General features: G+C 35.6%; 2 protein-coding genes across 3 annotated transcripts; one reads left to right on the top strand and one right to left on the bottom strand.

Moving 5' to 3' along the window:
• The first annotated feature begins 513 nt into the window (after positions 1–513).
• Positions 514–4,612, top strand: LOC147472917 (uncharacterized). The gene is made up of 11 exons (XM_086588064.1): positions 514–661; positions 731–878; positions 954–1,025; positions 1,818–1,889; positions 2,297–2,368; positions 2,461–2,604; positions 2,732–2,812; positions 2,923–2,994; positions 3,193–3,264; positions 4,144–4,215; positions 4,345–4,612. The coding sequence occupies exons 1-11, from the start codon at positions 577–579 to the stop codon at positions 4,433–4,435; spliced, it is 981 nt and encodes a 326-aa protein (XP_086444190.1). The 5' UTR covers positions 514–576; the 3' UTR covers positions 4,436–4,612.
• A 7,310-nt stretch (positions 4,613–11,922) lies between these two features.
• On the bottom strand, positions 11,923–12,589 carry LOC147472916 (rhomboid-like protein 11, chloroplastic). 2 transcript variants are annotated; one of them, XM_086588062.1, is made up of 3 exons: positions 12,418–12,589; positions 12,215–12,339; positions 11,923–12,101 (listed from the first exon to the last, which is right to left on the bottom strand). In XM_086588062.1, exons 1-3 carry the CDS (start codon positions 12,587–12,589, stop codon positions 12,012–12,014), a joined length of 387 nt encoding a protein of 128 aa, XP_086444188.1. In that variant the 3' UTR covers positions 11,923–12,011. The 2 variants fall into 2 exon arrangements, with proteins under 2 accessions (XP_086444188.1, XP_086444189.1); XM_086588063.1 differs by having other exon boundaries at positions 12,015–12,101; positions 12,210–12,339.

Below are 12,589 nucleotides of genomic sequence, written 5' to 3'. Positions count from 1 at the left end.
AAATGAAATGGGGTTAGTGGGAGCGAGAGAGATATACTTGGAAGGAATGAATCGCCTCTTGGATTCAACTTTATAACTTCTTCCAATGCATCTTTTTTGTGTGTGAGAGAGACAGGAAACTTCAATAATGTTGGTAATAGAGGATTTGAAGAGATGATTTTTTTTTTCTGAGTTGGGGGTGTTTTGTAGAATTGAAAAGAGAGTACAGAAAGAAGGAATTTTGTTTTTTAGAAATCGGCAAAAAAAAGGCGTAGATTTGTTTTTTTAACGCCGAAATATTGTAAAATCTGATGTATCGGTCTCAGAGAAAAAGGGGGGCTGATGTGGGTCACTGGGAGCATTCTCAACTACTCCTTATTAATGGTCTTTGATATGTTAAATTTGTCGGGATTAAATTAATAATAATTTATGAAAACTTGTCCGGAATTTATGATGAAATTATTGAAATTTTGGATGGAATTGTTGAAAGTTCGGATGGCATGGGCTGTAATAATAGTGTTTGTCGAGGGCAAAACTGGAAAAACGAAAAAACGACGTATAAACGAGAGAGAAGAAGACAAATTCATATTCATCAAAATGTCTTCTCGATCGTTAATTACTTGGATTTGTTTTCTATCTATACTTGTCAATTTTGCTCACTGCAAAACCCTAAAAAGAGATGGTAACTCACAACCTATTGACTTGTTTCTAGATCTTGTATATATCATTTCAATTTTATATTAATTTGCAGTGAAAGCATTGAATGAAATCAAGGCATCACTTGGATGGAGAGTAGTTTATGCATGGGTTGGAGATGATCCTTGTGGAGATGGTGATTTACCTCCGTGGTCTGGCGTTACATGTTCCACACAGGGAGACTATAGAGTTGTCACTGAGTTGTAAGCATTATAAATTTTAAAACTACATTTGGTATTTGATGTTTGATGTTTGATGTTTGACTCTTTTGCTTGCAGGGAAGTTTATGCAGTATCAATTGTTGGGCCGTTTCCTACTGCTGTAACCAATCTGTTAGATTTGACAAGGCTGTAAGTACTCTCCGTCTCTGACTGTATGCTATCTTGTTATATGCCATTAGTATCAAATTGGCTTTGATTGCATTTTTATATAATTATTGCAAGTTTAGCATATTTGTGACTGCTATTAGAAGTCATGTTTTGTATTTCATTCCAGACAAAAACAATACCCAAGTTCGAAACGACATTTGAAGGATAATTAGATTAATATATGAATCATATATTTGAATCCATTGAGCATAGTGAATATTTGTTTTATCATTCATCCAACGATTTATTAGTTAACTACAGGATTCTGATAAAATAAGTATTCTAGTGATCTATTTGAAATACAATAAAAAAAGGACGACAAGAACTTAGGGTTAAGAGGTTGGTCAGAGTTTTTTCTTAGATTCGGTTTACTAACGATACACGCAACTGTATGGTTGATAAGATTCATCTGAACTTTCAAGCCGTGAAAAGTCTATGAACATTTTATAACCTATTAGCAACTTAAATGTAATTCAAAAGAAGAAAGAGATTGACCGTATAGACTAGGCACAGAAACACAGCTATGCCTTTTGATATGCTCATCTTGCACCATGTGGATCTTGATACTCAGAATAGTTTTGTGTCTCCATTTGTTCTCTTTAACTGAAAACTTTCTTTGCTTCCCAGGAAAATATTAAGTTCAGATTAGATGTCAATTGCAAGATAACAAACTTTATTTTAGACTATATTAAATTTGATTTATCACTGATTTATGGTTCAATCCAATGATTTCTTTGCAAGTACTTTCCTAATCTTGCGGTGGTCAATTGACAGGGATCTCCATAATAACAAATTGACTGGGCCAATTCCTCCTCAAATTGGACGTCTAAGGCGCCTTAAAATACTGTATGTTTCTAAAATCCCTCAGTCATTATTTATGTGGAATACCTTTATTCTCATTTCACTTCTTATGACATGATCATGTTTTCCGCTATGTTTTGCATTATACATGTTGGAAGTTGGATTACTCGTAAGTAACGTGACTTGTATTTGCAATATCTGTTTAACATGGTAATTGCTTGAGAAAAACAATAAGTCAATACACGTCAGACATCTTAGAGTTTAGTCCAATTTGACCAATTTCCTTGTTCAGTAAGGCCATCATATTCAACAGAAAACATCATATCATAGTTTGATATAGCTGTCTATCCCCTTGATTGAACAATTTCATTCGTTATATCCGGTCTCGTGATTCAGTTTCATTGGTTATCTGTATTTCACCTATCTGCTAACCTTTTCTTCTTAACTTTCAGAAATTTGAGATGGAATAAACTGCAAGATGTCATTCCTCCTGAAATTGGTGAACTAAAGCAATTGACGCATCTGTCAGTACTCTCCTCATATAAATTATTTCCAGTTTCTTTTTCTATATCGAGGTCCTATTTCCCGGTTTGATTATTACCAGATAAAATTGCAGGTATCTTAGCTTCAATAGTTTTAAAGGAGAAATTCCCAAGGAACTTGCTAATCTACCAGAGCTGCGTTATCTTTATCTTCATGAAAATCGTTTTACTGGGCGGGTTCCTGCAGAGTTGGGCAATCTCCCACACCTTAGACATTTGTAATGTTTTCTCCTTCATTTGTAGTGATTTATTTCATGAATATAAATTTCCTACCATGCTAAGTAGACAATTTAGTTGGAGATCACCATTAACATGTGATTTTCTCTTTTGAATTATACCATTCAGAGATGTCGGTAACAATCATTTGGTGGGCACAATACGGGAGCTTATTCGTTTAGAGGGAAGCTTCCCTGCTCTGCGGAACGTGTAAGTTGATTCTTGTTAACTACTTCTTTCCTATGAACTATTGACTTTGTGCAGCTTCGTTATCTCAGCGTCAGTGCTCCCTGATTTGTTTTATCCTGTGAATGATCCAGGTACCTAAACAATAATTATTTGACTGGAGGAATCCCTGCTCAGCTTGCAAACTTAACAAATTTGGAGATTCTGTGAGTACTGTTAGCTCAGAGAATGTATTTTCTCAACTATTATGTCCTCTTGACTTGCATTGCTCAATTTGTAATTATGCAATTTCTAGAGTTCGGTTCTTTTGCTAATCCTAAATGGAACTATTTTTTGTGCTTGGCTTGATTACTACTTCTTGGAGTATGCACACATGTTATTAATTACTTATTTTTCTGCTGTAGGTACTTATCCTACAACAAGATGTCTGGGACCATTCCACCGGGACTTGCTCATATTCCTAAATTGACTTACTTGTGAGTCAAACTATCTCTGCCAAATTTTACTTGCTAGGTCTCCTTTGGTTATTGTATGGGGAATATTTGTGTCCTGATGATAGGAGAAAGCTGTCGGATATAGCCTATACTTTTCAGATATGACACTAAGGAATAAGGATAGAACATTCAGGTAACTGTACAAACACAAAGCGTAACTCTACTGATCTAGCCTACACTTCTCACACAACACTAAGGAATAAGGATGCAACAATCAGGGAACTGTACAAACACAAAGCGTACTGATGAGTCTCAAAATGAGCCTTATACCCGTAATTGATTTCCGCAACACCTTGCACTGTTGCCTACTTGCCTTATGAGAAAAATTCCCAAGTAGCTCAGTGAGGACTACAAATGTGATTAGAAAAATCTAGATCGGACCTTATGTCAATTGTTTAGGCCAAATATTTATCTGTAAGATTTAGGTGTGAGATACTGAGATCCATCAATTTATGTATGCCAACTCTTTACCACCAGCTTAGAGTATGAAGCATGCAAATTACATATTATGACTAGTTCCCTCAGAATGTCTGGGCCTAATCTATATATATCTGACCAATTATCAGATGCACATCTGAGTCATAAGACCTTTTTAGTGGTGGAGAAAGAGTTGAATTCGTTTATAGATGTAACGCGACTTCCATTTTTGATTGACACATGGCCTGCAAAGTGATTTTGCTAGGCGCTAAATCATCTTAACTAATTGAGCACGTGGTGGACTGGTGGGTTCATCCTTAAGGATGCCTTTCAAGTATTCAAGGGATGTTTTTGATGGTTGGAGTCAGCAGGGTCATTTTTACATGCTTGTCCTACTATTTTCATTATTCTCCGACTTGTGCATTTACCCTCCATTAAATTCAGGTACTTGGATCACAACCAATTCTCAGGAAGGATTCCAGATGCCTTGTACAAACACCCTTTCCTGAAAGAAATGTGAGTTGCTCTTAATCTTCAGAGAGGGAATAGAACAACTCCAAATCTTAGAAGTAACTGCAAGTAACTATGGCTTCCTTTTTTTTACTTTGATAAGCTCAAGTAACTGTCATTAATGTCTTGATGCAGGTATATTGAAGTAAATGGATTTCGACCAGGTGTAAAACCAATAGGTGCCCACAAGGTTCTAGAACTTTCAGATTCGGAGTTCCTGTTTTAGATGAAACATCAAGTTCAATTTTTTTAATAGATTACTTTGTTCTTTTAGAACGATTTAGTGTTTTTTAAAATGTAATAGTAAGGTGCAGAGTTTGGTTCCTCGTTTATCTCCTAAAGAGTACTGACATAATTTCTACCTTGATGAAATGAAAAGATACAAGAAGTAATTATTTCCGTCTGTACTTTATATTACAGTTGGTCTTCACAGTAATTAGATTCTCCTGTCATAATCTTTGCTCGACTGTACTGGCTCATGTTTGAATATTTCCCGCATAAACTCGTCCAATTCATAATACTGGCGTTCATCTATGGAGAATGGCCTTTTGCAGCTCCTTTGTGTTTGATTCGGATGGCCCAAATTTTGTTAGCAGAGCGGCCTGCAGTAATCAGAAAAAGATGATTTGATGTGGCGGATAGTGTTCTCAATGTTTTGGCGCCGTCAAAATGCAGAATGCACAAACTTCAGTGTGTGTTTTTTTCTCTACTTCAGCATGGGGTTGTCCAATTCGTGGGATTATAAAAGGGCAGGGACAAAGAGTTTGTCTATCCCGAGGATATCCTCATAGGGACGCCAGCCGAGACCGTTGGATCCGAGATCCAACAGTCCGAAAATCAAAAACAAACCCATATTCTCTCTTTTCCTTTTTGTTTTTGATTTTCGGACCGTTGGATTTCGGATCCAACGGTCTCGGAACACTCATCCCTATAGGGATATTCTCGTGGTAGCCCAGATCCAGGGACAAATGTTATTGACAGGATTTTTTTTTTTATTTTTTTTTTATTATTATTACTTTTTTCCGTGAAGGTATTATTATTGACAGGATCAAAGAACTTGAAAAAACCTTCAGGGCCTTGGTTTGTATATGTAAAACAAAGAAAAAAAAGACTTACATACGCCCATAGTTTTCTCATCAAATTGCAAGTCACACTCCAAAGCACTTTCCTCCACTCACCTGAGCAAACCGTTGACATACTCAGTTTTAAGTTGGTACGAAATTATCTGAATTCATATTTGGCTTTTGCCCAGTGATCAGAGACACTGGCTTGATTTGCCTCAAGATGCTATAGTTCTAATCTCTGTAAAACTTGGGGTACTAAGGATCTTTCCTTCGATGCCAAAACTAGTCAAACGGCCACAGTTACTCGATATCCATGGAAATATTTGACCCAGTCCTCATAATTTTGCTCGAACATAACTTCGATTGCCAAACAACAGTGCAAAATGTCAACTGACAAACGTAATAGAATTCCAACAGTGTGAAAGTTTTCCACTGAATGGTGTTTTTCTAATATGCTGCCTCAGTAATAGTTAAAATTTAAATCGGTAGGCAGACTCCAATATATCATGATTCGCGAATGAAAAAGACCAAGGCCCAAATAGTGTGATAAGAATCATAATATTTGATAGAGTTCTTCACTTTTTAGTAACACGTATTTTCATTTTTTTTTCCTAAATGAAACCTGTATTTTTTTTCTCGCCTGCTAGTACCACGAACTCTTAATTTATTTCAATTTAGTACCTCAGTCTAAAAAATTTCGTACCTCAGTCTCTTTTCAGTCTCAATCTGTCTAATTTCGCTAACTGCGTGTGCTTGGTTTCTCTAATTAGCGAGGCTAAATAACCCAATTAGTTACGTAGACACAAATTAATCGAGTCCCTTGTCTTTCCATGCGTTTGTAAAGACACATACCTAATTGGGTTATTTAGCCTTGCTAATTAGAGAAACATGTGAACTCGAGCCATTAGCAAAATAGACAGTGAAATTAGACGGATTGAGACGGAAAAGAGACTAAAGTACTAAATTGAAACAAATTGAGAGTTGGGGGTACTAATAGGAGAAAAAAAAATACGGGTACTATTTAGGGGAAAAAAAATGAAAGTACCTAGACATACTAAATAGTCATAAACTCATAACTATATATGTGTAGGAATGTGTAGGAATATATTGGCCAATATACTATGAACGCAAAAGTTGAAAAGGAGGAGATAACTGAATGGCTACCTTCAGCTAACCCTAACAAAACTATCTTGGAATATAGATTCAGTTACGAATGAGAGATCACAAAGCTGTAGTCTCTCCAGCTAGTCACCTTGCTAATCTGCAAATGAACCATTAGCTACCAAGTGTTACACTTTCTAAGAGATCAAATGTGCATTGACATAAAGGTCACCTCAATGAATGAGAGTTCGTTTAATTTTTCTGATTCATCTCCATTGCATGCAAAAGTATGTTACAAGCCCCCTTGAAGGTAGTGCATGGAATTGTTGCCAGAATGCCCAAAGGGCAGGGGCAGTTGCAACCGGTTGGAGGCATTGTCAAGTATTTTTTATTGAGATCCCAGAGTCTACACTACATTAAACCAGTCTAACCATTATGAGCAAGAAGAAAAAATAAATCAATGAAGAAAATAAATCCGTGGGGGCATCTTCTGCAGTAGCTATAATATATTACCTGCACGACTTTCAAGTGTTCACCACTAAAAGTCCTGCTAATTCCCCTAGACTGACACGACTTCACACAAAGGGGGAAAACATGCACATGCACAGAGAGTCAGACGATTACTTGTATACAGAGAGAGAGAGAGATCGTGCAAAGATAACCAAAAACTGCAATGAAAGCCAACACTTGATCAAGGGTAACCCTTTTAAGTCTCCCTGTTTACTATTTGTCCTAGTTCTGTATGCCAGATAGGGTGGCCAAGAGGATTAATAAAAACTTCTGAAACAATTAACTGAGGATCGGTTACTGAAGTTCTACGCGAATACAAGCTCACTAAGTTTCTGACTTTAAATGAATCAAAGGAAGAATTAAATAAGATGTTGAAAGTAGGCTAGTCCTAAACATATGCCCATACACAGAGGGAAAGCAATATCTTAGCTCATAAAAAACTAAGGTCGCAAAATAACAATTACGTAAACCAATAAGGTTACCAGGCATTTCAAAGTGTAATATAATGTACAGCTTCTATTGATATAAGACTAAGTGACTAACCCCATTAAAGAATGATCACACAAGGTAAAATAACTAGGACATTCCAATTCAACGCATAAAGACGTCAGTTCTAGTTCAAGAAGTATTGATACCATGATATAACACTACAGACATAGTAAAAAACGATACAAATGCAAGTACATATATTAATCTTACAAAAATGGCGTGTTTCGGTTGCAGCATGATAATGAGTTAACAACCATCCTAAACTATACGGTAAATATTGCGCTAATGAATATTAATAGAATCTAACGGACAGGAATTTCAGACATTAAGGGAAATGTAAAGCAAAACAAATATAGAAATATCATCTCCACCCGATGCTCAAAAGATCTAAATTACCTGGCAAGGATTTCAGACACGTTAAATGAAACATATCTTACAATTGTGCACTATTTCAAAGCAAACAACAGAATATCTTGCAATCGTTACGACTTACGTTGAACAGTATAAATAGGCAAGCAGAAAAGTTGTTCCAGCAGCAGAAACAATATGAGAAATGCAAGTAGAAACAAAAGAACAAAAGAATCATATCCTTGCAGTAAAAACATAAAAAACTAGAAACTCTTCCAAACCCTGTGAATTTCTCTTAATTATGTACCCTTTCAGGTCTTGCGATTTACTATATATATACTTGCTCGATCTATAGTTCACATAGGGTGGCCAAATGGAGAGGACTATCAGTAATCTAAGTATGTAGAAAGTGACAAACTCGGGATAGGTTACTGAAGTTCTACGTGAATACAAGCTCACTAAGTTATAAATGAACTAAAGGGTTCTAAACATTACATATGATGTTCAAATAAGCTAGTCATATACTCCTATAGCTCATAATAGATAAGCTACATAAGAACATTCTCGTAAACTGTTTACCAGGCGACTCAGAGTCAAATATAACAGACAGCTTCAATTAGTAACCGACAAAACCCATTAAAATAAGAACCAAGGCATCCCAACACAATGCATAAGGACGTCAGGTTTAGTTCTAGAAGTATTGATACCAAGAAATAGTATCGATATAACACCGTACGTACACAAAGTAACGACCGATACAAGTTTCTACATTAGTCTTACAGGAAAAGCATGTTCATATTGAAGCAAGATAGGAAGTGAACAACCTTCCTAGATTCAATGCTGACGATTGCGATATTTAATACTATCAAAACCTACCTCGAAAGAATTTCAGACACGTTAAATGAAACAGTAACAAGAAAAAAGATGAAAAAAATTATCTCAACACGCTTCAAACGTGACAAAATATTGAGATTACCCGTCAAGGACTTCAGACATTTTAAATGAAACTTATCTTGCAATTATGCACTACCTTCTAAGCAAACAACTGAGACTTGCACACGTGACGAGTTATTGTTAAATAGTATAATAGGCAAACAGAAAAATTGTTCAAACAACAAAAACAAGAAGCAAGAAAATAAAATAAATATGCAAGTAGTTTACCTCTGATGCAAAATATCATGTGGCAGTGGCAATCATTTTACAACTCAATGACAGGCCTCCTCAAATGAACTTCCAGACTACGTTTTGAAGTTTACGACCACTTAAAGTTGTCTAGTCATCTTATGTGAGCGTTCTTAAGGAAGGTAGTAACAGATCTTTCTGTGTTACCTTCCTAAGGCAGTTGCCTATACATCAGCAGGGGCAATTAAGCTATTGAATCCTGGTCATTAAAATATACTCACATACACCTGCCACGAGTAATTTAGTCATTTACTAACCATTACTCATTTAAACCTATTTAAGGTAGGACCTACAATATAAACTACGAGAAGTCTTCTACCCTCTCATCCCCATGGACCAAAATATCGACGATATATCCGATATATCGCCGATATATATCGGTATTTTGGTACACCGATATCGATATTTCCGATATATATCCACCGAATATAGAACTCTTTTTTTTCCGATATATATCGGAATTTCCGATATGAAACTTTATATCGCCGATATAATCGATATTTCCGATATAATCGATATATATCGGTTGACTTTTTGACCATTTTAAAATATAAATCCGATATTTCCAATATATTTCCGATATATATCCGATATTTCCGATATTATATTTCCGATATATCCGATATTTTTGATATTTTAAATAGTTTGGACTGGTTACCAAAAAAATGGATATATCCGAAATATCCGATATATCCGATATATATCGGTTTTTAGGTACACTGATATATTGATCGATATCGATATTTTGGGCCTTGCTCATCCCTAGATTTTTTCCCCAACTCATATTTTAGTCTTCCTTTTTTTTTTCACTCGACAAAGAACGGAGAACCTGGTCCATCCACCTACTTCTCTCCTCTCTCCAATTGGGTATCCCTAAGGGAAACTCAGAAGTACCAGTTAGGGCAATTTGCGGTTGTTCTTGTACAACAACTAAAACTCTCATCTCGCTCACATTTTACACAATCCACAGATCAATTGATCTAGGCACCAAATGTTCGCTGAATACTGCTGTTCAGTTCCCATTTCATCTTCAAGGGAAACTTCCTAAGACGCATTGTCCAATTGTCGATTATCCCTGTTCACCACACCGTACCACCACCTATTGCTGTCCAATCGTTTGAGCTAATTCCCATAACTAATTATGAAATGTTTTGTAAGACCTTTTCGGAAGCAAGGATTGACATAGGAACAAACAAAAATAAATAAATCATTTTCAAAAATGATAAAAATTAAAATCTATCAGAAAATGATCTATATAAAGAATAAAGTGCTTTGGAAAATAAGGGTTGTTTTTAGTTCATCTGTAAACAAAATTTAAAACCTAGGTTACATGTACACGCCATATTTTGAAAAAAATCTGTGTCAGATCCGTATCCACGTGTCCGTGTAGGACACATATTATATTTAATTTACCTTGAATTTCGGATTTACCATCTAATTTAATAAATTTATAATTATTAAAAAATTAATTAATTATTCCTATCTGTGTCCCCGTGTCGATCTTCAACTGCTCGCCGTATCCGTGTCAGACACCGACAAGCATGCCCGCGTCCGTGTCAATGTAACCTAATTTAAAACGCATCAGAATAACTTTTTTCAGTTAAATATAGAGAACTGCTAGCGCTCTACTCCTTTTAAGGTAGATCCCTCCTACCCCATTACAGACAAAAATAAACAACAGGACAATACTTATACCAGTTAGCCTTCTTTCTTTCCAAACTCTCTCATCCTCTATTGCCTCTACGGATTTTTTTTTCAAATGAGAAAACTCTCTTTCTCCCTAGCTATCTCCCAGATCTTGACATGAACCATCACCAGATCAGGCAGCATTGGATTCATATTGTTCAAAGACGTATATATCATTTCCAATCATCAATTTTGTTGTTTAATTGAGATTTGCATGGATCCCTTCTTTCTGGTTTGAGCAAATAAAAGAAGTCTACAAACCCAAAATCAAATTTGTTTGAAACTTTAGATTAACTTATTCTAAGGTTCAATTCTTGATGTATGAACTCTGTCCCACGTTTGATATGACGAAATTAAGTTACATCTTTTTACAGTGGGATTAGACTCCGAGGAGGCGAGGGAGACACACTAGGACAAAGCTTTCATTTGGTTTTCGCTTTAGTTCTCCTTTTATGCAGTCTCTAGTTTCTCAAAATGTTAAGTACGTGTGATGTCTTCTTCTCCAGACATCACTACACCATAATAGGATATTTACAACATGCACTTTTTTTGCTTTGCAACGGTTATTTACCGTTAGCAAGTTACCAACGTTAAATAAGCGTTGGCAATGTTGTAAAACGTTGTTTTATTTGGGTGAATTTTCCGGATTTAATTGTCAACGCTTAAAAATCGTTGGAAAAGTGTTACAAATTAAAAACTTGAAAATTTCGCGAAAGAGGGAAACAAAAAAAAATCGTACTCTATTATTTTGGTGGAAATATAAAACATAACTTTCTTTCTGTCCTCTCGCTCTCTCTCACCGCCGCATTTCAAGAGCCCTAAAATTGAAATTCTTTTTCCTCAAAATAATCGTCTCAATCCAATCCAGTTTAATATTATCATCTCGATCTAATTATCATCTTGATCCAATCCTGTTTACAGACCAATCCAGTATATATTCTGTCTTGATTCCTGTAGAAACAAGACCGGGTTTTGTTGATTATTGGGAATTTACTAGTTGTTGTTCATTAGTTTTAGTTGGAATCCAAAGAAAAGCACGAGGTACGTACATTATTGTAAAATTTTATTTTAAAGATATGATTTTATTTTTTTAATTGTGAATTTGGGTATGGACTTTTGTTTTTATCTATGCATGTGTGAGAATTGTTGAAAATTTTGAATTTTTTAAGGAGAGTTTTTGTTTGTGGTTTGTGTTTAGAATTATATCATAATTTCTTGGTTATTTTTAACGAACATGCCTAGTTAGAGGGTGAAAATCAGGAAGCAACTAAGTAAATTCAAAACTCAAATATTTAATTAAGGAAAATCAGGAAGCAACTAAGTAAATTCAAAACTCAAATATTTAATTGAGTACATTACTACACTCTTGAGCGAGTTCTAATACAAACGTAGCAGCATACATCCTTCAAAAGTAAAGTGTCCTCACCAATTAAAATGACAGAAAGTCGCAGTCACAAATTGGTACCAAGCAGGGAAATTGTGGTACAAATAAAGTGCCTTCATCTCCCGAAGCTGCAAAAGAATGAAGTATCCATCAGGTTGATAGACAAAAAAAGTAAAAATGGATATTAGCATTGACTTTACTGCATGAGATGTCTTAATAAAAGAAACATAGCTTACAGTACATGAAACCAATGATCAGCGACAAATATTCCAAGGTTAACTAGTATAATCCAGAATATCCCAGTCACGCCCTTTCCAGGTTTCTTTTTCCCATCACTCTTTCCAAGTTCCAACTTTGATACCAAGTCTAGTAAAAAGTAAAAATTAATCACAATATCATTCATTTTTCCAAGTAAATTAGTGAGAGAAGTAAAGAAGGAAGTACCTGAGTCGTTGAAGTTGCAGACGTGGCGAAATCTGACCGGGGAGCTGAGAAGAGTGTTTATGTTTGTGTTGAGGAGTCTTGGGGGTGAATTGAGTGAAGGAGAAATGGTGGGAAATTTGAATGGAGGAGGATGAGGAAAGATGAAAGAAAGTTTGAGTGGGATTTTCTTCAT

Source organism: Coptis chinensis, unplaced genomic scaffold (genome assembly GCF_015680905.1).
Source record: "Coptis chinensis isolate HL-2020 unplaced genomic scaffold, ASM1568090v1 utg6399_pilon_pilon, whole genome shotgun sequence".
NCBI classification, from domain to species: domain Eukaryota; kingdom Viridiplantae; phylum Streptophyta; class Magnoliopsida; order Ranunculales; family Ranunculaceae; genus Coptis; species Coptis chinensis.
Note: the sequence above shows the minus strand (reverse complement) of the source record. Positions and strands in the feature narration are given on the sequence as shown.

What these genes read in the sequence shown, in the direction of transcription:
- LOC147472916 (XM_086588062.1), bottom strand. Translation starts at nt 12,589, where the DNA reads ATGAAGAAAATCCCACTCAAACTTTCTTTCATCTTTCCTCATCCTCCT. An exon ending in CTGCAACTTCAACGACTCAG is followed by an intron (nt 12,340 to 12,417) that starts GTACTTCCTTCT and finishes ACTTTTTACTAG; the next exon opens with ACTTGGTATCAAAGTTGGAA. An exon ending in TCGCTGATCATTGGTTTCAT is followed by an intron (nt 12,102 to 12,214) that starts GTACTGTAAGCT and finishes ATTCTTTTGCAG; the next exon opens with CTTCGGGAGATGAAGGCACT.
- LOC147472917 (XM_086588064.1), top strand. Translation starts at nt 577, where the DNA reads ATGTCTTCTCGATCGTTAATTACTTGGATTTGTTTTCTATCTATACTT. An exon ending in CTAAGGCGCCTTAAAATACT is followed by an intron (nt 1,890 to 2,296) that starts GTATGTTTCTAA and finishes CTTAACTTTCAG; the next exon opens with AAATTTGAGATGGAATAAAC. An exon ending in CTCCCACACCTTAGACATTT is followed by an intron (nt 2,605 to 2,731) that starts GTAATGTTTTCT and finishes TATACCATTCAG; the next exon opens with AGATGTCGGTAACAATCATT.